This window comes from Gopherus evgoodei, chromosome 2 (genome assembly GCF_007399415.2).
Source record: "Gopherus evgoodei ecotype Sinaloan lineage chromosome 2, rGopEvg1_v1.p, whole genome shotgun sequence".
In the NCBI taxonomy this organism is placed as follows: Eukaryota; Metazoa; Chordata; order Testudines; family Testudinidae; genus Gopherus; species Gopherus evgoodei.
Window position 1 is genome coordinate 118,811,692 of NC_044323.1, and position 24,623 is coordinate 118,836,314.

The 24,623-nt window shown below is 43.1% G+C and overlaps 1 protein-coding gene and 1 long non-coding RNA gene across 7 annotated transcripts in view; one reads left to right on the top strand and one right to left on the bottom strand.

The window, feature by feature from the left end:
- Positions 1 to 858: 858 nt before the first annotated feature.
- On the bottom strand, positions 859 to 20,391 carry PDCD6 (programmed cell death 6). 2 transcript variants are annotated; one of them, XM_030551603.1, is made up of 6 exons: positions 20,220 to 20,391; positions 15,992 to 16,053; positions 7,789 to 7,833; positions 5,537 to 5,695; positions 3,090 to 3,199; positions 859 to 1,406 (listed from the first exon to the last, which is right to left on the bottom strand). In XM_030551603.1, exons 1-6 carry the CDS (start codon positions 20,291 to 20,293, stop codon positions 1,308 to 1,310), a joined length of 549 nt encoding a protein of 182 aa, XP_030407463.1. In that variant the 5' UTR covers positions 20,294 to 20,391; the 3' UTR covers positions 859 to 1,307. The 2 variants fall into 2 exon arrangements, with proteins under 2 accessions (XP_030407463.1, XP_030407464.1); XM_030551604.1 differs by having other exon boundaries at positions 5,543 to 5,695; positions 20,220 to 20,389.
- A 220-nt stretch (positions 20,392 to 20,611) lies between these two features.
- The window catches only part of LOC115646110, a 34,501-nt gene continuing 30,489 nt past the window's right edge, over positions 20,612 to 24,623 (top strand). For 3 of the 5 annotated variants that reach the window (XR_003998941.1, XR_003998940.1, XR_003998939.1), the window contains exons 1-2: positions 20,612 to 20,788; positions 24,170 to 24,331. This is a non-coding gene — a long non-coding RNA (uncharacterized LOC115646110). Of the gene's footprint in view, positions 20,851 to 24,169; positions 24,332 to 24,623 lie in introns of all 5 variants that reach the window. The other 2 variants (XR_003998942.1, XR_003998938.1) reach the window with 2 other exon arrangements.

A 24,623-nucleotide genomic window follows, 5' to 3' on the forward strand; every position in this document is an offset into this window, starting at 1 on the left:
GAGAGGTGCCAGCAGCAAAATGGCAGCACACTCAGAACCTGAGGGCAACCTCCAATCCAGTGTAGCCCTCGGTGCTGAAGCAGGCCCATGGCTTGTTTGAGCAGGTGCTGCTTTAGGCAAAGATCCCTCATAAAGTAAACAGAGTAAAACACTAGGAGTCTGCACTTAGCTAAAAAAGGTTTAAAGTTTAGAGACACCCAGCATTCCCAGGTGAAGTTTTCTCTCAAAGGGCTAATGAAACAAAAATTTCTATTTCTAATGGGGAGAAAAGAGTTAGATATGTACCTAACTATACTGCTTATATTATTCCTAAAGGTAAGACATACAGAGGCACTGCTGTTAGCTCTGACTCAGACTAAAGGTGGTTGAGAAAGAACTGAGGCAGGGTGTGGGAGGTTTGGTCGCACAATGTTAGTTAACTGCTACTGGCGGTGTGAGATAGGGAGGATTCATATGTGGCCAAACCGGGCACTGAATTCTCCTATGGGGGCGCAGAATCGCCTGAAGTGGAGCATCCACAGGGACATCACTCAAAGAAGAATCTGCACTTAGCTAAGAACTAAACAATAGAAAAACCGAGCTGGAACTAAATTGGTCAGGCATAGCAGGGAGCAGACAGAAGTTAATAAGGAAGCTCCAACTCAAACCCATCTATGATGAGTAAAGAACTAAGGGTATGTTCAATTGCTGGCTATTGAGCCTAGCAGGAAGGCAAGTTGCCTGTCCTGCTGATGAGGCCATTCAATGACTCAGCACACCTGAGGCTTAAGTTCAGACATCATGAGGCACAAGAGCAGGGATCTATCAGAGCTGCCTTTGGAGAAATGTCCTTATGCACAAAAACTGGACAGGACAGTGTGACTGTCTAATGTCTTTACTGTTTTAAATTCTGTATTAAAATTAATGCATTAAATTCTTATAAAAAGTAAGGCACGTGCAAACCATGTTGTGCAACTTCTGTCTGACCTTTAAATCCCTTTTAATTAAACAAGCATTACTACTTTAATTTGGCATTTCTAAAAAAATATTTTTTCCCCCATGCATGATAATCTGGAAAAAAGTGTTAGCACTGACATCACAAACAATTCTAAATTTTGCACTAAATGGTGATATGGCCATTGTTGTTACAGTAATACAACATAAAAGCTGAGCAGCTTGAGTACAAACAGATTCTGAAGCTGGTGAGATACACAATTTAAGAGAACGAAAAAAGTTATATCCATTTTAGTCATAGTCAGTAAGTGACAAGATTTGGCAACTCCAGTCTTTATATCGCTAACAGCCAATCTCATTTGCACTGGTCACTGTCATACAATGCCGAAGACCATGGAAAGATATTGCTCATAAGACACTTGAATCCAGCCATCCTGATCAGTATCATAGCGCCTGAATACATCAGTCAGCCTCTGGAAAGAAACAGAAACCATTACTGAATATAGGGGAAGTGTTCAGATGAATGTTAACTGAGGTTTCAGGGATGCATGTCCAGCAAGAACAGATTAAGACCGTTCCCTAGGGTGACTGTTTGGGAATTTTGATTCGATGACTAAGATAAAAGGTGGTTCTCTTTGGTCTTACCTAGTGGGCTGGTGGATGAATAAGCTTCCCCCTCACCACCTCCCTGTGACATACCATGGCCTGAATGACATTTTGATGTACAATATGTAGTCTCTGAATTATATACATTTTGTTTAGAAATTCAGAGGGCAAAATTACTTCCCCATTGGATGGATAAGATTCTCAGGCTGGTTTAAACAGCACCTTTGTACATTTGAAAAGCAAAACTTTATTATCTCTTATAAGCTTGATGGGTCATGTGCTACATCATACTTGCATATAACCATGCGTAATTATGGTTTGTATAAAAATACTATGGAAACAAGTTACCACTTTAATAATTTCACTATAACCAGCAACTATGCTTGTCAATCATTAAACATCCCTACTATATTAAACCAGAGTTTGGAATTACAATGCATAAGGCTGTGGATACTGACTAACATTGCAAATGTTTTTAGAAAACTACTGATAGTTCTGCAGCAGGAAGACAGAACCATCAACACTATAGAGCTAAGGAGATGATCCACAAAGAACAAAATGAAAATACTACTTGTCACTCACTCCCTTATATGCATGTTGCACATCTGTCCACACCTTGTGGAATAAACACTGACAGTAAGGAAGAAACATCACTCAGAATGCTGCAAAACTTTAGACAAGTTTGGTGTTTTGGCACCACTTTGTCTCACTGAATCCTCCAGATTGTTTTCTGAATACCATAGTAACAGAGGAATGCTGAGAGCTTTTCAGTGAGAGATCATTTAGTCCTGCAGTGTGGGCTAAATGAAAAATCTGTAATGCTGACTGAATGATTGAAATTCAGCTCTGAATTAAGATTTAAAATACAATTCTATATTGAGGAGTGGCTACAAAAATATGATGGCTTCTTACCCACACAATTTATGTGCAGAGTCAGTTATACTGGCTTACTTTACAGATAAAGATTTTGCTACATTTTACTTCTATTGGGCTTGCAGAGCCAATAAAACTATGCAAGAACAACTGAAATAATAAGAATTAATTAGATTCTAGTCAGCAGGAGAAATTCTAATTTTAGTTAGACCTGTGCACCCCAAAAGACAACAGGGTTGCATGAATGTAAGCTGAGGCCGAATCTGGATTGCAGTCTTCATTGCCATAAGAATTCAGCCTGTCTGTCAAAGGCCAGGATGAGTTTTGCAAGGTCAGCAGAAAGTTTAAAAAAAAAAAAAAAGGTTAAGTTTCTCTAGAAGGCAAACATGGAATATCTTACACAGTGACACTAAGGCACTTTTCAGAGAAGAAGCACTAAGACATTGCGGTCTGTCATTTTGCACTTATTTGTACTATAGTAATGCCAAGAAGGCTCAAGATGGAGTTTTAAGATTTTTCAAGGTTGATCAACACAAGGATGTATATAAGCACAGCACCGCATTCCTAGGAGGTACTACATTAGTCATGTCAAATTAAATTCCTGATCCAGCACATGCTTCAACTCCTGTACAAATCATGGCTTCCAATTTTGACAGTAGATATATTTCTTCTATTACCTGCAACACAACACAGCACTGAATGAAGTCATCAAAAGCAATTTGTCCTCTTCCTTGTCTGTCAAATTTCCGAACAAGGATATCATAGAATTGATCAGATAGTCGATATCCTTGGAAGAAGAAAAGATTACAAGATTTACACGACCAAAGCTGGGTACTTTATATAAAAGCAATATAACACACAAAAGCAAATGTGCATAAGTTATATTGTGACAAATAGGCAAGAGTCATTAAGTAAATGTAAAATTGTAGAACAGTAATCAAACTTAATGGATATTAGAATATATTCATCTACTGAACAAGAAAATGCTCCAACAGAAACAATATAAAAAACATGTAATGATTAAGAACATGACAAAAGAATGAATTGCAATCTCAATGAAATGAAATACTACAACCAATTTTAAATGATTATGCTGTTAGAAGGGATATTAAAACAAGTCTTTAGGGCTGTGCTCAACGTATTCTGTATTTAAACATTTCAATATTCTTTTTCACTGAAGTCAGTTGAACAAATTGTTATCCTCTGCATCAAGAGAATGTAACTTGTTGTAATAGGATGGCACAAGCTGTTGTTTCCAAATGCCATTTTCCGTTGAAGTCACAACTTCCAATTACTGGTATGTGATACAAATGCCATGACAGAGCAGCCAGGAAGACCAGGAGTTTTGCTAATTACACAGTGAATTATTTTTAACCAATATTTTCTTGTTTGAAACACCTGATCTTTTAACAAAGCTCACTTAAAAGTAAGCTTCGCATGTGAGAATGTTAATACTTCATGTTTATACTAACACTTTATCACAGGGTCTGAAAAGTGTTTTTAGAAAAGTGGGCAAATTCTCTCATGAGGAAGTGGGGATAATGTTAAGTGGGTTTGAGAGGAATTACTTAACTATTCTGAGGTCTTATGTCAAGTAAAGAAGAGACCCTTTGGGGCACTTCTAGCAGAAGCACTGTCACGCACAGAGAAAAGCTCTGGAACATGTTCTACTAGCACCCTACCAGAGTACAATGAAAGAAGGGATACAGTCAGTTGCGTGCAGTAAGACTCTCGTAAGATCCCTTTGATCATGTGCAAATGTGAGTTTACTGGAACCGGTCACAGCTGTGCCTACTGGAGGTTTTCAGAAGATATAGGGAGTAGCCCACTGGATAGTTTCTGCACTGCTGCTTGAAGAGGGATGGTAAGAACTGGCTTATCTTTAAAATTCACGAGGATCATTCATTCTCCTTTGCAAGAGGCAGTGAAGAAAAGCGTTAGCAATTCAGACACTTGTTAACTAAATATAGCAGGTAAAACAGCCAATCAGGAGGAATTATTAGAAGGAGGGTTCAGCGCCTCTACAGTCTTTATTTGAAAATAGATAAAATAAAAAGCTTCCTAATCTCGGCACTTGTAGGGCCTGAGCTAAAGCCCAGAGAAGCCAGTGGGTGACTTCCCATTGACTTCAGTGGGCTCTAGATCAGGCCCACATCTTAAGGGGAGGTGTTCTAGAAGACCATTAAAATAATCTTAAAGTTGTTCTATTTCAGAAGATTTTGCCCTTTCCACAGGCGTGGGGGGGGGGGAGAGGGATAAAACTTCCCCTTCCTCCTTTACCCCCTACTCCCCTTAGCTAGCCTACAAGCTGCTTTACACACTAGCCTAACTTTTAGCAGTTCTGAGGTACACATAATGTGGCAATTGAAGAACTAAATGTTTTAGAGCAATGGTTCTAAATAGATTTGATTGACATTTTAAAAGGAATTCAAATGGCAAAACAGTGTGACTTCTCCATAGTGGAATGAAAGTCTTCATTTTTATGTTTTCTACGGGTTACATATGTAATATTAACTTTACATATAAAGGTTAAGAACTTGTATTCTACAAATCTTGCTTAGATTATAATTTAAAATCACTTAATACAGTTTAATATTGACAACTATCACTGGAAATGTACAGGTGCCTCAAGTGTCCCTAAGAAGGGAAACAGGTTTATCCATTTCTCCAACAACTGTTTTTCCTTGTAATTAAATTTTTTTCCTTAAAGTTCTTGCCAAGTTTTAAAGCCTGTAAATGCTTTATGACCAATGGCACAGTGAACCACTGATTAAAACAGTTATAACTGAAATGCTGGTAAGACTTTTAGGGTATTTAATAAAGTATGAATTTAAAGAGTTACATTAAGTTTGCATACATTACTTCCCATTAATTATTTTTCAATTTTATTCAGCAGAAAAGTCCAGATGATCTGTAAGCTGCTCATGGCACAGATGTCAGTCTTTTGTGAACTGACATATACATCCAAATGAGAAATAATAGCTACATTCCACCTCAATTATTTCTTACAATTGATTATTCCATTTTGTCACAACTGCGAAGCAGCACAGCCTTAAAGATACTGTAATCTAATACTGGACAAAACCAGCCATTATACAGCAAACTATAATTATAAAAAAATTACCAAAACCTGTTAGTGCTTGCTTTAGTTCATTTTTGTCAATCATTCCAGAACTGTCTCTATCATATGTTCGAAAAACATTCTGCCAATCTGAGATATACTTCCAGACTCCAGTGAATTCATTGAAGTTCACGCCACCTTTGTTCTCTCTGTCAAACATGGCTGAAATAAACATAACTGAAGCATTAATACATAAGAAATTATACTAAAGTCTTTAGTAAGATTTTGTCATCTTTAATAAGAGATAGGTTGGACTGGCTGAGGAGGTGGTAAACAAATGAAGGGGAGGAAAATTTGTGAAAACAGTGCTGACCTGAAGAAAAAGTAGAAGAGTCCATGAAAGCAGACAGGAGAGGAAGTGGTGAAATGGCAAAGAAAGGAAGGAACTGAAGAAAGCAATATGAAAGAGCAATTGTGTGACAGTAAAGTCTCCTAGGGATCAAATCAGTGACAGATTAGCATGAAGGTTTTGCTCTTCTGCAAGGAATTGCAAAGCAAAATGGAATTGAAAATCTCTCCTGAAGGACTCTTTTGCATTCAAACAGTCTGCAGTGGAAATTTCTATGACTTGTTTGGACTATAAAAAAAAAGTTTAATAAACAATATGAGTAGGGCCCTATCAAATTCACAGTCCATTTTGGTCAATTTCACAGTCATAGGATTTTAAAAATCGTAAATTGCTATTTAAACCTGAAATTTCAGTGTTGTAATAATACGGATTCTGATCCAAAAAGGAGTTGCAGGTGGGTTGCCAGGCTATTGGAGCGGGAGTGGGGGTTGCTTACTTCTGCACTGCTGCTGGCAGCGGCTCTGCCTTCAGAGCTGGGCAGCTGGAGAGCAGGGGCAGCTGGCCGGTAGCAGCACAGAAGGAAGGATGGCATGGTATGGTATTTCCACCCTTACTTCTGTGCTGCTGCTGGCGGGGTGCTGCCTTCAGAGCTGAACACCTGGCCAACAGCCATCCTCTCAGGCTACCCAGCTCTGAAGGCAGCACAGAAGTGGCAATACTGTGACCCTAAAATACTGTGACCCCCTAAAATAATGCTGTGATTCCCCTGTAACTCCCTTTTGGGTCAGGATCCCCCAGTTTGAGAAATGCTGGTCTACCCTGTGAAATCTGTACAGTATAGGGTACACCACACAAAAGACCAGATTTCCTGGGGGGGACACCAGATTTCAGGGTCCGTGAAGTGTTTTTCATGGCTGTGAATTTGGTAGGGCCCTAAATATAAAAAGGCATCAGACTGGAGATTTAATTTCAGCTATTTACTTGAATGGATTTGAGTAAATAATTATAAATACATTGTTTATAAGCTGTGTGAGGGAGGAACAGAGATTTTTAAAATTCCATTTGTTTGTCTCTTGCTATACCACTAACTTGATACCATCTTCTTTTGCATTGCTGAGAATTATTCGAATAGTTATCAGAGGCTTTCTGCTTTTACTCCTCCATTTTGGTCTTTTTTTGAGGTAAAACATAGGATCGGTTTTTCTGCTTGATACAGATGCTACCTGGGTTACGCAAACCCTACTTACGCAAATTCGCACGTATGGAAAAAGTTCCGTAAGCTAGAAAGTTTTGGTTTTTGTGTTTTTTTTTTGGGGGGCGGGGGGGAGCGGGAGGGAGTGTGTGGGGTATAATGGTTGGGTATATGTTCCCAACTTACGCAAATTTGAGTTATGCAAGGCATTCCTGAAGAGAACTCTTGCGTAAGTCGGGGAGTGTCTCTATTTGTAATTAGAACAAAAGCTTTAAAATTGTTCCCAGTGACTTACTGGTATTAAATATGAAGATAGTGCTACTGTCAAAAATCTGACTTTTCCGACACTTGCCATTTTCTCAGCCATCTTTTAATCTTCCCTAAAAGTTGCTCGGGCAACTCTGTGTATGTGCGTGTATATATCCATAGTCATTAGTATATTTCCTATAGGTTTTCAAAACAGATGAGGTGTCATTAGGTCTTAGACTTTATTTCTTCCGAATGAATAGCCTTTTTTGGAACAGGGTTACCGGAAAGGAGAACTGAAGCTTGTATTAATGATGTTCATAGTGTTACAAACAAAGCATCTGCAAAGACCAGCTATAAAGAATACATTATACATTGTACCATGTACTTTCAGTGTACTGTTGATCTAAAATGATGTAATTAAGTGCTGCAGCATGTGAAAACCTTACCTATCAGCTACAGGAGATAATAAAAATGTTATTTAAAAAGACATATCCTGAGTATGTAACATTGTACAGTTGTACTTACACAGGATTGATCTGACAGTTGCTGGATTAAATGGAGTCCATGTTCCTGAAACAGACAGAAAAGCAGCACGGTGAAGCTTTAAGACAAAGAGGAAAAATAATCATAATAAAAAAAAAGCCATAACAGCCTAGCTAGAAAGTTCAGAGCTAGACCTCATGGAGGCAAACAACAAAATAACAAGGCTGTGGTATCTAAGGGCTTGTCTTCACATAGAGTGCAGCTGTGCCGTTGTAGCGCTTTAGAAAAGATGCTACTATGCCGACAGGAGAGCTTTCCCATCGACATCACTCTACATGGGAGGGCTAGGCCGGTATAATGACATCGCTCACACTCCTGAGTGATGTAGTTACACCAATATACAGTAACTCCTCACTTAAAGTCATCCCAATTAACGCTGTTACGTTGCCGATCAATTAGGGAACACGCTCGTTTAAAGTTGCGCAATGCTCTGTTATAACATCGTTTGGCAGCCTGCTTTGTCCACTGCTTGCACGAAGAGCAACTTGCTGCAGCTAGCTGGTGGGGGCTTGGAACCCGGGTGGACTGGCAGCCCCCTATCAGCTCCCTGTTCCCCTAAGTTCCCTGTGCGGCAGCCGCCCAGCAGGCTATCAATTGCCAGCAGTTCAGCTGTCATTCCTCAACTGCCATGTGCTACTCCTGCCCTCTGCCTTAGAGGCACTCTCTGGAGCCTCCTGCTTGCTGTGCAAGGGCAGGAGGAAGGGGGCTAATGTCAGAGTGTCGTCTTCTCCCTCCCACCCCCCTGTACCCCGCTTACCCCAACTCCATAGAGCAGGAGGGACATGACAGGGCTCAGCACAGAGGGAGCTTGCTGGCAGGAGCTGCTGTCTCAACTTGCTGATCTATTTTAAAAGGCAGTGTACTTAGAGTGGGGTCAGTGTACTTAAACGGACAACGCACATCTCTCACACGATGTGTCTCTCTATCTGCCATTCTGTCTCCCCTCCCTCAGTTCGTGCTGCCTTGTAGAGTGTGAGGCTACATTAACGTGTTAACCCTTGAGGGCTCAGCCGACAGCTAGTTCATCATTTAGCAGTAAGGCATTCCCTCGGAAATATCCCATCCTCTGACTTCACCACCTTAACCAAGCTTCACAATTCATCATCGCTGTGTACCAGTATTAAACTGTTTGTTTAAAACTTATACTGTGTGTGTATGTATATATACACACACATTAATTATAGTCTTTTGTCTGGCGAAAAAAATTTCCCTGGAACTTAACTGCCCCAATTTAAATTAATTCTTATGGGGAAATTGGATTTGCTTAACATTGTTGTGCTTAAAGTCACATTTTTCAGGAACATAACTACAAGGTTAAGCGAGGAGTTACTGTAGGTCTCTAGCGCACACTTAATGGTCTTAGTTTCAGGCAATCTATGGGGTTTTTTTTCTGACATTTTATAACTTTTGCATACTAACAGGAAGGTTGTTGAGACACTACTGCAAGAATCAGGAAGGAATTTTTTTTCTCCCTTGTTACACAAGTGATGAGTGATTTTAAGGCACATAAAGGAGAGGACAATATGTGTGTGTCTTCATTTGAAGTACTGGCATTATAAAATCTGGATTTACCATCTCATCCGGTATGTTAAGTACTATGTGCATATAATTAAACATTTAAAAAGAAGAATGTCCAATGGAATCGTTTGTTAAAAACAAAATAGGGATTTTACTCTTAAATGCTTTGCTTTATTTCACAGAAGAGTCAATAGTTCTTTATCCAATGAACTTGTAGGCTGGCAATAGAATTCAAACTTCAGATTTTCTATTAGCGTTACAACCTCTGACACCATTTGACCTGAGCATGCATAGAAACTGTGATTTTTAAAAAAATCTCTTTTAGTTTTCTTTACCAAATTTACTGCATTACTCCTCATGGAAGCCACAGTCAATATTTCAAGTTTTATAGTTATAGACAGTCATTCATTAAATGAAAGGGCATCTTTCCATGCTTGTCTACCTCAAGAAGGGATGAACATATTTTGCTCAAATTTTCTCATGTTCTCTAAGTCAGTATCTAGCAGGAGAAGTTTTAGCCCCAAATTACAGTATAATATTTGAGTGAATAGTGTGGAAATAGAGTAAAAATATAAAAGCCTAGTTAACCAAAGTATTCAGTATTACAAACATAAATGCAATTCAACATTTAAGCCTCACACCCAATATCACCTCCTCATCAACTGGTTGAGAGAGCTGCCCCTCAGATTTCAGTTTCCTGTAATATTATGTTCCTAATTCTCCAAATATTACTAGTCTTCTAGGAGAGAGAAACTGAGGACTTGAGTTAATGTAAATAACAAACAGGGAAAAGCTTTCAAAGTGTATAAAGATCATATGAAAAGAGCAGTTATGGGTACAAAAATAGTTGCCTTGCAGTTCATCATTACTGTGTCTGAAGCAAAATTGCTTCTCTTCCACTGTACAAATAGACACTCAGGTCACAAACCATGTCTGAGCGGACTGCAACCTGCTTGAGAGTGTAATATAGATTAGCCATAGATCTAGAAATAAAGGACAAAGTCTAAACTATGTTTTTTCCATTGTAAATTTAGTTAAACAGCTGGTTTTTCTCCCTACACCTATTCCTCTACTTATTTTAGGCAAGTCCTTGCCTTTATGTAAAGACTCCCTTTAATAAAATATGGTTTTAGCGTCACAAACTTGAGTCACATATCAACTGCTATCCTACATCCTTTGCCAAGCATCCCCTAAACTGGTATTGGACTAAAAGCTTATTCCCCGTTAGAAAGAGAACTCAACATATTACTGTTCCCTGTTCCAGCACCTGGGCCATAACACCAATAAGTAAATATAGTAATATCACAAGTGGAACGTTTTAGAAAATTTTCAACTAAGAAAGTTAATGGGAAATTAGATCTAGGAGCGGAGAAGACTTGTGGCACATTACGAAACACGTTTCTTACAGGGCTTTCGAGCTGTGCTCCAGTTCGAGGAAAAATCTGCACCTCCACTGCTCCATGCTCCGCTCCAAAGCTCTGGTTTCATATAAAGGACAACGAATATTCCTAGCCATTCAGGGAGACTTGTCCACACCACTGATAAATCCCTATTGGCTGCATCAGTTGGCCTGTGTGTGTTCATACACACTCAACAGTTCCATCAATTCGCCAAGACATTTCTACTTACAGTACTGGAAAGAATTCAAGCAGGTCACACGTTTCATCCTGAGAGAAACTTTGTGCAAAAGAGACATGGGAGGTGATAAGTTTTGCAACTTAACAGTGGCCACTGTAATTGGCAGGGCAAGAGTTCTACAATAAGAAATTCATACTAAAAGAGAAGAGGGTGTATGTGTAGTTTCTTGAACAGACCATTGTGACAAAGTGGGTATTTTCCCTTGTTATGTTGTATGTGAGCCTATGAGAGTTTTAGTGTTTTGCATGAATATGTGCAGTGCCTCAGTTTCCCTGTGCGTTGCACCAATGTCTCAGTGGTGGGAATAAGGGTGCAAGACTTTGGCTTAGACCCCTGGGGCAGGTGAGGCTGCTCCAGCTGCCTGCCCCTATTCTATGGCCAGTGCCCTTCATAACCTGAGACCCAGGAGGGGGATGCATCCAGGTGATGACCAGGTGACTCTTCACCTGGGAAGCAAGACAAAGACCAGGAAGAGGAGCAATGGGGGGGAGGGGTCATCTGAGGTCAGGTCTTTGGAAGCTGGGCAGTCTCCTTGGCTGGACTGGAGAGGGAGTCCAGGATGTCTGACCTGGGATTCCGAGATGGACTTGGCTGAAAGTCACAGCTGACAGCGGAGCTGGGGTGCAGGGCTCTCTGGCTTCCCCAGGAGCCCCGCCCGGGTGGACTTGCTTCAGGAAGAGCATGGTGTGGAAGGGGATGCTGAATGCTCCAAGGTCAGGCCCAGTAAGGTCAAAGCTGTGTGAGCTTCTTGCCCTGGCAACAGTATGCTCAGAGAAAGGAGGCATGCTACACCAGAGTCCTGGCTGGCTTCACATGGAGTAGTTCCAGAGCATCGCCCTGGTGACTATGTGACAGTGAAAAGCCTATATACTGCCAGCAAATAGGAGACTTCCATGGTGAGCAGAGGCCTAAGCCATTATTTTTGTAGAATTTAGGTTTTCAATATGCTTTGTGGCCTGTTTTCATTCATTGCTGGTGATATGCTCAGTTATGAGGATGACCTTCCAAACATGAACCAATGCCATGCTGATATCCGAATCTGCAGACAGCACCAAGGGTTGTTACTGCTGTTCAAAAGAATCAGAGTGGTGAAAACAACTCACTCAAGAAAAATAACCCAGTAGTTTTTTTGTCTGGTTCTTTTTCTTGAACTCACCACTGTGATTTACATAAACCCAACAGCCATTCATAAGAATGGCCATACAGGGTCAGACCAATGGTCCATCTAGCCCCAGAACCCACTTTCGGACAGTAGTTGGTGCCAGATGCTTCAGAGGACATGAACAGAACAGGGCAATTTATGAAGTGATACATCCCCTGTCATCAATTCCCAGCAGTCAGAGGTTTAGGAACACTGAGAGCCAGGGACCATCTTAGCTAATAGCCATTGATAGATCTATCCTCCATGAACTTATCTAATTCTTTTTTGAACCTAGCTGAACAGTCCCAGTTTTTTAAATCTCTCCTATGGAAGCTGTTCTATACCTATAATCGTTTTGTTGCCCTTCTCTGTAAATTTCCCAATTCTAACATATCCTTTTTGAGATGGGATGACCAGAACTGCATGCAGTACTTGTGGGTATACTATGGATATATAACGCTGCATTATGATACTTTCCATCTTATTTACCTATCCCTTTCCTAACATTGTTAGCTTTTTTGATTGCAGTTACACATTGGGCAGATGTTTTCAGAGATCTACACATGACTCCAAGATCTCTTACTTGAGTGGTAACAGTTAATTTAGATCCCATCATTTTGTATGGATAGTTGGGATTATGTTTTGCAACGTGCATTACTTTGCATTTATCAACATTGAATTTCATCTGCCATTTTGTTGCCCAGTCATTCACTTTTGTGAGATCCCTTTATAACTCTTTGCAGCCTGCTTTGGAGTTAACTATCTTGAGTAATCTTATATCATCTGCAAATTTTGCCACCTGTTTATCCACTTTTCCAGATCATTGATGAATATATTGAACAGCACTGTCCGAGTACAGATTCTGGGGGGAACACCACTATTTACCTCTCTCCACTCTAAAAACTGATTATTTATTACTATCCTTTGTTTCCTTCCTTTTAACAAACTATTGATCCACAAGAGGACCTTCTCTCTTAGCCCATGACTGCTTACTTTGGTGAGGGACCTTGTAAAAGGCTTTCTGAAAGTCCAAATACATTATATCCACTGGACCACCATTGTCCACGTTTGCTGACCCCAAAGAAAATGAACAGATTGGAGAGGCATGATTTCCCTTTACAAAAACCATGTTGTCTCTTCCCCAATATATCATGTTTGTCTAGGTGTCTGATAACTTTGTTCTTTACTATAGTTTCAACAAATTTGCCCGGTACTGAAGTCAGGCTTACCGGCCTGTAATTGCCAGGATCACCACAGGAGACTTTAAAAAATTGGTGTCATATTAGATTTCCTCCTGTCATCTGGTACAGAAGCTGTTTTAAGTGATAGGTTACAAAGCACAGTTAGTGGTTCAGCAATTTCATATTTGAGTTTTCAGAATTCTAGGGTGAAAATCATTCTGTCTTGTGGATTCACTGCTGTTTAATGTAACCATTTTTTTCCCCCAAAACCTCCTCTATCGACATCTAGATCTGAAGAACTGTGCCAGACTGATCACCTAAAAAAAGAATTGGTTCAGGTGTGGGAATTTCCCTCATCTCTGCAGTGAAGATTGATGCAAATTCAATTAGCTTCTCTGCAATGGTCTGGTCCTTCCTTAAGTGCTCCTTTAACACCAAGGCTGTTCAATGGTCCCAGTGATTGTTTGGAAGACTCTCTGTTTTTGGTGCACTTATATTTTGCTGTTAATTTGTGTCATTTTCTAGCTGCTCTTCAAATTCTTTTTTGGCCTGCCTAATTATACTTTTACACTTGACTTGCCAGAATTTATGTTCCTTTCTATTTTCTTCAGTAGGATATAACCTCCAATTTTTGGAAGATGTCTTCTTGTCTCTAGCCACCTTTTACAATGTTGGTTAGCCATGGTGGCATTTTTTTTTATCGTCCGTTTTTGTTTTTAATTGGGGGTATACAGTTTGAGCCTTTAATATGGAAGGTTTTTTTTTTTAAAAAAGCTTCCAAGCAGCTTGCAGGCATTTCACTCAAAAAGTCTGGATCTTGATGTTTCTAGTACCTATGTCAATCTTTAGAATATTTCTCCTTTACAAAGTTAAAAAGGGATGTGATAAAAACATCTATGTTCTTACTATGCGCATTAGAAACTACAATAAATTTATATACAACCATCTAGAAACCTAGAGAAGAATGACTGGAATCACTGATGAATGGAAAGAGAGAAGGAGCTTGTGTGGAATCAACGGCCATTATATCCTGGGAGAAGGGTGCAGGTGTAATTGAGACTGGTTAGGGGTGCTTGGTTTGTTAGAATACAGAAACTTATGGAATGTGGGCAAGATATCTGTTAATGTATTTATACAAACTACCTAGCTCAGTGTTGAATTCCTAAGTGGTGATTTCTCATATAACTATAGCAAATGTTCAAACTCCTAACCAATACTGTAAACAAGCAGGAAAGAAAGACATAGAAATTTTGGCAGTTGTGTAACAACACTGAAGTGGGTCACAGGGAAAAAAGGTTAATTTGAGGAATTTAAAGTAAAAGAGCTGGCAAAGACAGGTTTCCAAAACTATTGTAAACAAATTGTGAACAAAAACTGAAGAAATTTGGGTCGCTGTTTCTCTATTTTTGCCATAATCTTAAAGTTTCATCCTTTCAAGCAGGCTGTTCTAGTTATGGGGAAAAGAATAGGTGATAAAGTGAGTAGATATTATACCAGGTAAACAACTAATTTATTTTTGCTATTAGTCAGAAGACTTATAAAATAATGGAATTTTGTACTCCACAGTAAGTTTTGTTTCCTACGCATATTCCAAGTCAGATGATTAGTAATAAAAATTATATTTTGTTCCTGCTGGCACTGCAACCCAATGTCAGTTGGCCTCACCTTCACCACAGATCCCTTGTGCAGGAAGGGTGACAGAATTAAAAACTTTGCAACTTTCCCACAAGAAAAAAATGGGGATACAACAAACAGCTCCCCAACACGACCCTCTTAGATGTTCCAGAAAAAGGCATGAAATTACCAGAAAACTCTGCCCACTGTAGTTAGACATCAAATATGTATGAGCAGCACCTCATAGCCAACTGTAACTAAGGCTTGTCTACACTTGAAATACTACAGTGGGACTGGAAGAGCTCAGTGTGGCTCAAAGGCTTGTCTCTCTCAGCAGCAGAAATTGGTCCAATAAAAGATATTGCCTCACCCACCTTATTTCAGGAAGCCCTAATGACAGACTAAATAAATGGCTTTGTGAAGCACTAATGAGAACACTTAACCACCTCTTTCTTCCTTCTGTAACATCCAGTTATTTCTCTATTAAAACCATCACTGACTATTAGACCTCTTACCATCCCAATTTCCTGCACCACGGTATGCAACAAAGATTACATGTCCTGCAAGACAGGTTCGAAGTGCTCCTGTAAAATTTTCCTGGACTATACATTGGTCCTAGTTAAAATAATGAAGAGCACATTCAGAAGCGATGAGTGAGTAATATGGATCATGATTACATCTTAATTCCTGTGAACAGAAGAACAGCTGGAGGATGCTATACTTATGCTTTTTCTCTCTAGAAAAAAAATCCCAATGCAGAGAAACAACGGGAGCGGAGCTTGTACTATTAAAACACATCAAAAACCTAACAGAGAATATTTTCAAAAAATCCAGTTCCTCTTTAAGGTCTGAAAAAAGGAAATTTCCTGGGGCTATGAATTATACATCTCATCTGTCTCTGATTTTTGTTTTGCTCCCTTTTTTATTCACTTCTCTCTCGATCTTCCACTGAAGAATTGCTCCCTTCTATATGTTCAGACTTTCAATTTCCTTTGTACTTCTTAGAAGAGATCTATCTCATGTAACCAAAAGGAGGAATAAGAAATGCATATGCTAAATGTATAAGAAGTTTTTTTTGCTGACTCACACTTACCATTGGATAATGCCTGCTGAAGTTCACTGTCAGATATTACTCCACTCCTGTCTTTATCAACCCTGCAAACAAATACAAATTTTAAAGATTTCACTTTAAAATGTGTAACTTAAGAAAATTGTTTCAAATGAGAGATTTCAGTAATAGTTTGAAAACTGTTCTTTTAATCAGAAAAAATTAAAAAAAGGAGAAAATTGATACTAATTAAAGTTTAGGTCCAGCAAAAACTTAGGCCTTGTCTACACTAGAGTTTTGTTGACAGAAGTCAGGTTTTGTTGACAAAACTGCGGAGGTGTACACACTTCAATGCACCTTCCACCAACAAAAAACTACTGCTTTGCTAGCAAAATAAAACCACCTTGACGAGAAGCATAGAGCTTTTTATAGTGAAATTATATCGACAAAGTGTCAGCGTGGAGACTGGCTGGTTATATCGCTATAAATGACCTCCAGGATGTGTCCCAAAATGCCCATCCTGACTGCTCTAGTCAGCAGTTCAAACTCCGCTGCCCTGCAATCAGGTACACAGGCATTCGTCCCTCTCCCTTTAAAGGCACAGGAATTTTTAAAATTCTTCTGTTTGCTCGGCGTAGAGAGCTCATATCGCATCTTCCCATCTGACCATGGCGACTCCATGAACCAAATGTTCTCCCGCTTGAAGCACACTGGATCTGCTGAATATATGCAGAGGGGGGACTGTGCAGTCCCAGCATAGTCCTCCAGCCAAACATCAAGGAGCTGAAGCAGGCACACCAAGAGGCAACAGAGGCAAAGAGTCGCTCTGGTGCTGCGCCAAAGACCTGCCGCTTCTATAAGGAGCTGGACACCATCCTCCACTGTGACCCAATCTCCACGAACCCCGTGGATAATTCAGCGGGGCTAGAGACAGTGGAATCAACCCTGAGGAGGTTGAGTTAGAGGATGAGATGGGAAAAGGTTGTCCAGGACCTCATCTTGACCCCAGAGGATTCAAGCCAGTCCCAGCACTCTGTCTCTAGAGCGCATGATAAGGAGAAGGGAGCTCTGTAAGCCATCTTTTTTAGTTGATGCTGCTCAGGTAGAGCTGTCCTTTGCTTTGTTATATTCTAGAAGTGGGTGAAGGGATAGAAATGTACACAACTAGCAGTTTTTGCATGTGCTTCACATTCCCCTGTGCAGCTAGGCAGTGCTGCAGAACAGTGTGTTGATGCACAATGAGATTTCACAGGAATCCTCCACAGAGATCTCTAGGAAACTTTCCTGGAAGTACTCGCCAATCCTCTGCTGAAGGTTCCTTGGCAGAGCTGCTTTGTTCCTTCCCCCATTGTAGGAAACTTTCCTGCGTCAATCGGTAATCACTTGTGCTGGGACCAAAGCGGCACACATATGAGCAGTCTAGGGAACCAGTCTGAAGCCGCATGCATCCAAGATATGCACCCTCTCATCCTTGCTTATCCTCAGGAGTGAGATATTGGCTACAATGACCCCCGCCTGTTGAAAGCGGTGACAGAATTTACAGTTGAGTCTCTGATTACCTACAGTGAACCCCTTAAAAAAAACCACCTAAACTCTTTGCCCTATCTTGAGCTCCTTTCCCCCCCCCAGGCTGAACTAATCATGTTCAAGGCATTTGCTGAGCCCTGTGCTTGCCATGAGACAGTGAGAAACGGATTCGTATGTAAAAAGAGGTGTATTTTACTAGCATGAGTCAACGCCGTGAGTGCACTAACAATCATGCTTCTGTTTATTGTTTCTTGCACTTCTGCGGGTGTGGCCTTCAGGAGAACCTCCCCCACACACTGGTGAAGCGCCTCCACCAGATAAGGAAATGACTGAGGAAGAATAAGGAGGACATGTTTCGAGAGGTGCTCCAATCCTCGGATGGCAATAAACAAAAACCTTAACCCCCACGCTTCCTGTTCTGTCCTTATGATACATTTTGTACCCCAGAATGATCGTGTCCCATTGATTGTCCCCACTCCACCAGGTTTCTGAGATGCCTATTATATCAATATCCTCCTTTAACACGAGGCTCTCCAGTTCACCCACCTTATTATTTAGACTTCTAGCATTTGTGTACCAGCACTTAAATAAACAGTGATAAGTTTTTAATCTGCCCTTTTCTGATGAGTCAGATTCTTTTTTATGAAAATGTTTTTCATCTGATCTGGCCTATACTTTATCCTCTTCCATCCTCTCCTGACTAAAACCTAGAGAATCTCATCAATAGACTCTCCTCTAAGAAGTCTCTGTCCGATCTACGTGCTCCTCTGCAGCAATTGGCCTTCCCCCATCTCTTAGTTTAAAAACTGCTCTGCAACCTTTTTAATGTTAAGTGCCAGCAGTCTGGATCCACTATGGTTTAGGGGTGGAGCCCATCCTTCCTGTATAGGCTCCCCTATCCCAAAAGTTTCCCCAGTTCCTAATAAATCTAAACCCCTCCTCTCTACACCATTTTCTCATCCACGCATTGAGACTCTGAAGCTCTTTCTGCCTACCTGGCCCTGCGCTTGGAACCAGAAGCATTTCTGAGAAAGCTACCATAGAGACCCTGGACTTCCTAGCAGCCTAAATTTGGCCTCCAGGACATCTCTCCTACCCTTTCCTATGTCACTGGTACCTACATGTATCATGACCACCGGCTCCTCACTAGCATTACACATAAATCTATCTAGATGCCTTGAGAGATCTGTAACCTTCGCACCAGACAGGCAAGTCACCATACGGTTCTCCAGGTCATCTCTCATTACATCACAGTGGGATAGCTACCCACAGTGCACTAGACTCACTGTTGATGATGGAGCATAACTATAAATACGCGCCACCAACTGAAGGAGTATCACGTGAACATGCACAAACAATGCAATTATATTGCTCTTTGATCATCAGCATAACTTGCTCAACAAAACTCTGAAATGTAGACAAGGCCTTATGCACATGCTTAACTTGACTGGTATGAACAGTCCCAATGGAGTCAGAGGGATTACTTGCAGTAATAAATTTAAGCATATTTAAGTATTTGTAGAATTGGGGCCTAAACATTGATTTCTTATTTCAGCAGGCAGGATAAGAAAGCTTGTCTTCTATAAAGCCATTCATTACAAAGCTTATTATGTAAATATTTTAAGGGTATCACAAATATAAAGATTTTAACTGGCGATAAAAGTATCAAGGGCCACAGGAATAGGAAGAATAATCAGGAATAGAAATGATATAGATATAGTTATGAATGAATAGTCAAAGACACTGGTAAGCCACTGAAAAAAGCAAACAGTTTGGGTATATGCCACAGAAAACAATCAACTCAACAATACAATATTTAAAATGAGTGCAAAAACCTGTACAGTGAACACTGAACTAATGTAAAAGAAAAGCCAGGAAACAGATAGATGAAAGAAACCCATATTATTAAAACCAAGCAGGTAGAGCACTGCAAGTACTGAGACTGACCTTTGGAGGAAAAATAATCAATACGTGATAATCCCCTAATCATAGGTTTGGGCATAAACCACTCGAAGTATGAGCTATTTATGCCTATATGGGAGATGTCTTAGCGCACAATGCAGGATGCTCATCAAGCGCTCCAGCAAGAGTGGGGGAATCTACAGTCTGGTTCAGGGCTGCTTTCCCTGCCCCTAAAATGAGGATTAGGCCCCACGTTTATTGTGTTTGTCCCGCAGTATCCCCGGGAGCTGCAAGTAGCGCTACGCCCAGTACGTGCTCAGCCGCCCGCAGAGCTCCCGGCTTAGGTGGCGCTTCACACACCGTCCACCCTCACTGCTGACATGGGAGGGGCTGCGCTTCAGGGCCTGGCTGCCCACAGCCGCTGCATGGCCCCTCAACCCGGCCAGCGCGGCTAGACCGGACGGGCCTGGCGCGGACAGGTTGGGGCCGGGCTCAGTCCTAGCCGCGCTGCCATAGCTGGAGCCGCCTCCCCCCCAGGACTGGACTGGAGGAACGGACCCAGCGATCGCGGTGCTGCACCGGGCCGGACGCGGCCTCCGAGGAGAGAGGGGCGGCGAGACTCAGCCGGGTGGGGGCCCGCAGCGTCGGACACAAGGGCGGCTCCAGGAAACCAGCCCGGCTCGGGCGCGGCCGCCCCAGGGGATCGGGTCCCGACGCCGCCCCCGGGAGGCGCCCCGCGGTGGGAGCCGGATCTCGGCGCGGGGTAACTCGGCGGCCCCGGGCAGGCTGAGGGGAAGGGCGCCCCGGGGCGTTTGCTGTGGGCGGGGACACCCGGGGCTCTCACCTCTGGAACACGCTCCACAGGAAGTTGGGCGCCTGCATACCCGGGCCGGGCCCGTACTGATACCCCGCTGCCATCGCGCCGCTCAGCCCTCCTCGCTGTAGCTACCAAGCTCCACAACGGTCACGGGACCGCAAGCTCCTGCCTCACTTCCGCGCCCTGCCGGGATCACGTGACTAATCGGCATCGCGAGCGGCCTGGCTCCGCCCCCAGGATTCCACAGCGCAGAGGGGCGCGTCCCCCCCCCCGTGGGGAGTCTAAGCGAAACCCCGCCCCTCGTGCCCCGGCGAATCTCTGAGGCGGAACTGGTCTCCTGACGCAGCTGTTACGCGAGGACCCACCCCCCGCCGCAGTGCGCTGTACGCGCGCGCGCTCTCACACGTGCGCTCCGCTCGCGCAGTGCTGGGGCTGAGGTGCTCCCGCCCCCTGTAGTCCCAGCGGGGCGGGGGAACAGCTCCCGCCAGAGCGTGGGGCAAGCGAGGGGGCTGTGGGGCCGGGCCGGTGAAGCGGGCGGTGCGATGAACCCCTGGTCCTGGCCAAGCTGGTCACTGGCGGTTGGAAACAGGCCCCAGGTGCGTAGCGCCCGCCTGGCCCCGCTGTACCCGGCACGTAACGTTCTCCTGACGGGTCCATCGTAAGTGATGTTGGTTCACCCAGAAGCACCAACTTTCTCCGACGCCAGCGGGTGCTCGTGCCCCTGGTGCTGCCGCCGTTCCAACCCCTTCCCCAAATTCCCGCCCCACCTCTTCCCCCAGCGCCTCTTCTTCGCCGCCCCGCAAACAGGCAAGCGCTGGGTGGGAGGGAGGGGGGAGAAGCAGGATGCGGGGCTTGCGGGGGTGCGTTGGGGGGGGCCATGGGGAGCTGCCGGTGGGTGCTCAGCACCCACTAATTTTTCTCTCTGGGTGCTCCAGCCCCGGAGCACCCAAGGAGTTGGCACCTGTGGGTTCACCCCAAGTCTGGCCAACCAGAATGACAATTTTTTCCTCAGAAAATATTTTTCTGGCCTTTCATCAACACGCTGCTTTTCTGAATAGGCCGTGGCCATTACATTATCATGTTGATAAAACAATGGAAATACACATTAATAAATTGTAGATGGTTCATTATTTGCATCAAATTAGTACATTATAAGGAAGAGCTGCGAAATCATATTTAGACAGACATCCCGTTAGTATACATATTACATCATCTTGAGTCAAATGTGGTGTAACAGATAATTTGGCTAGCCAGTTAAGCACTGTGTCTCAGTTACAAAGGCCCATGTGCTTTCCCATGGCTCTACCTTGCTCTGGTGTAAGAGCTTTACTTCCATGTTTTACCAAAGGGGGTTGCCCAGTGTTTTCAAATTGGGTAACTGGGGGCGCCACAGGAGCCAACAGGCATCCTTTCTGTGCAGCTTCCACCTCCTCCCAGCTTTTTCCCACACCAATTTTCTGGTGGATGTTGCTCACACCAATCCATTTTTAAGGCAGCCAGGGGGCAACAAGTGTGTGCTCTGGACCTGCGGGATCGGTTGCTGCTACGCACGGCTCATGCAGCACCTCATGGTCTCAGACACCATCCAGTGGTTCAGAGACATCTACATCAAACACATCACCGGCCACCAACAGTATCAGGAGACATGAGCCAAAGAGACATCATGCATCAACTACTAGAAAGGAACCGAAAGACTTTGTCCATTGGCAGCTCCCCATGGCCTCCTCCCTCACTCCAACTCACCTCTGCTTCTGCCTCCTCCACAAGCCCCCACATCCATATGAACTGGAACCGTAAACTCACTGACTGTTAAATCTCACCAAATGAGGGTCAATCAGTCCTCATCATCGTATCCACTCATTATACTCCACACCTGAACATAGCCATTATATGAACAACATACCCTCATATCTCAATGTCTGTACTTTGACCCATCAACCTTTTACTCCCAATTGGGAATATGGCAGATTATGTATTCCTTACGCCAGTGTTTCCCAAGCGTGGGACACCGCTTGTGTAGGAAAAGCCTCTGGCGGGCCGGTTTGTTTACCTGCTGCATCCGCAGGTCCGATCGATCGCGGCTCCCACTGTCAGCGGTTCGCTGCTCTTAGGCCAATGGGAGCTGCTGAAAGCGGCAGCCAGTACGTCCCTCGGCCCGCACCGCTTCCAGCAGCTCCCATTGGCCTGGAGCTGTGAACTGCAGCCAGTTGGAGCCGCAATCGGCCGGACCTGAGAATGCAGCAGGTAAACTGACCCGGCCCGCCGGGGCTTTCCCTACACAAGCATCTCAAGTTTGGGAAACACTGCCTTATGCCATCCGATCTTAAACTGAGTTTCGCACCCGTTGATAATCTGTACATAATTCCCTGATAACTAGAAACTTCTATGCTTAAACTCTACGTCCACTTTTTTTAAACATCATCTTAATAACATTTTTAAGTGTTCTTATCAACTGACTCAATTAAACCCTGTGCTAACTGCAGCTGGTTTTTCAGTTATTTGGTGTGATGCTGAAACTTCACATGGGAAGCAGGCCTTTCCCAATTGTCAGCAGCCTCCTTAATTAGCTGTCTAACTGCCTGAGATTCCAACAGTTCTTGTGTTTTAACTTCTGCTTTCAGTGGCTGCAGCTTTAGCTCTAAGGTCTCTTAGCTGTTCAAGTTGAGCCACTTGTAATGTTAGAGCGGTCACAGTGGCCTTAGCTGCTTGCAGCTCAGTCGCTTGCTGTTCAGCCTGCTGGATTTGCTGCTGGCACTTCTCAGGTCCCTGGTCTGCATGCTCTTTCAGCAGCACCACTTGAGAATTGAGCTCACAGTGGACCATGGCCAGGCCATAAATCAGAGCTCATTTTTGCTCCTCTCTATTGGGCTTAGGCTTGCTAGTGCGGTAGCGAGCTCACAAGATGGAAAATTTGCCCAGGGAGTCACTCCCTGCTAGTGATTCCTGCTGCCAAGGATTTTCTCCTTTCCCAAAAGAATCAATAGCATGATCCAAAGAATTTTTATTAGACCAGGGAGTCCATCCTTGCAGACTGAAAATTTGGTCTGTCGTGTTGTAGGGAGTTGCTTACCCAACTCCGGAACTGAAAAGGGTAACTTAAGTGAAGATAGAAGGACTCCAGTAAGAAACCGTGCCTTTACACATGGCACCTCGGCCCAGGCTAGGCTGCCTAATATGCTGCCTTCTGCCAAAGAAAAATTGGCCACCCTTTTGGGGCCCAGACCCACTCCATATCTACCCTTTACAGGGAAAGGGACTAACAGCACTGGATGGGGCAACCAGTAACCGCTACCTGTTACCGAAGTGGGGGTCAGTGTCCCCGTGACCCCTGGTCCACAATAACAGGATTTAAACAGAGTTAGGCTAAAATTCCACCCTTTGCCAAAGGAGGAGGAAAGGAGCCAACTGGTTCACTTGCCCTTCGGCTAATACAATAATATCCAAGTAAGACCCGCTCCCCAAGTCTCAAGGACCAAAACTCCTGCTTTTCACAAAATAGAAATGAAATAGCCTAACAGGACCTAAGGAGATGGCTAATCCAGTCCCCAGAGAGTCTTGCTGTGGTCACCAGACATGTTATCTCAAAGGGGAGCCAAGATAACTCTGAATGTGTCAAGTTGTGTAGGTATCGGAATAGAAACAAGCCCCTTTTTCTCAAAAGAGCAGATTCGCCTTCTGCCATATCTGTCACCAGTGGACTGGTGCAAATCTCCTCCCCTCTCCCCTTGTGTGGTGCACAATAAATATAACTGACAAGAGATAAGGTTCAAAACAAACAGGTAAATGTATTAGGGGACAGAATTACACAGATAGAGAAGGGGTAAATGTAAATGACTAACAGCTATATAACAAACCCAGTGACACAGCAGCTCTTACCTGTGAACGTGAAGCTCAGGCCCAAGAATGAAACTAAACCCACCCTGGCATTCAAGAAATATGACCCCTGACTTAGAAACCCTAATTGTTTTCTCACTCAGTTGCCTTCACTTCAGTAGTGACAGTGAATCCAGGACCTCTACTCCATAGGTAATTGAAACCCTTGGAGGAGGAACAGTGGAGAGAGTCCCTTGATGGATGTCAGGACAGAAGAAGCGGACCAGGAACCCTCTGGATGGTGATGTTCTCCAGGTGCAGGACAGGTAAGATGGTAATGTGTCTTCTTCTTTTCACTCCGCACACACAGTCGCTATGATAGACTGCCCCATCTGCCTGTGATCACAGTTCTTTTATAGAGTTTATGGTGGGAAAACATGGTACAATCTGTAGAAAGTCAGTTTGAGATGATGGAACCTTAGGGATCGCCCAGTGGCGGGAAAAACCCGTTCAGTCCAGTTTTATCCAGACCAGGCTGACTGTGTACAGAAGGTCACAAGATAGAACTACAAGATGACAGTTTTCAGACTCCATCTTGCATTGTCACAGTGTTCTTAA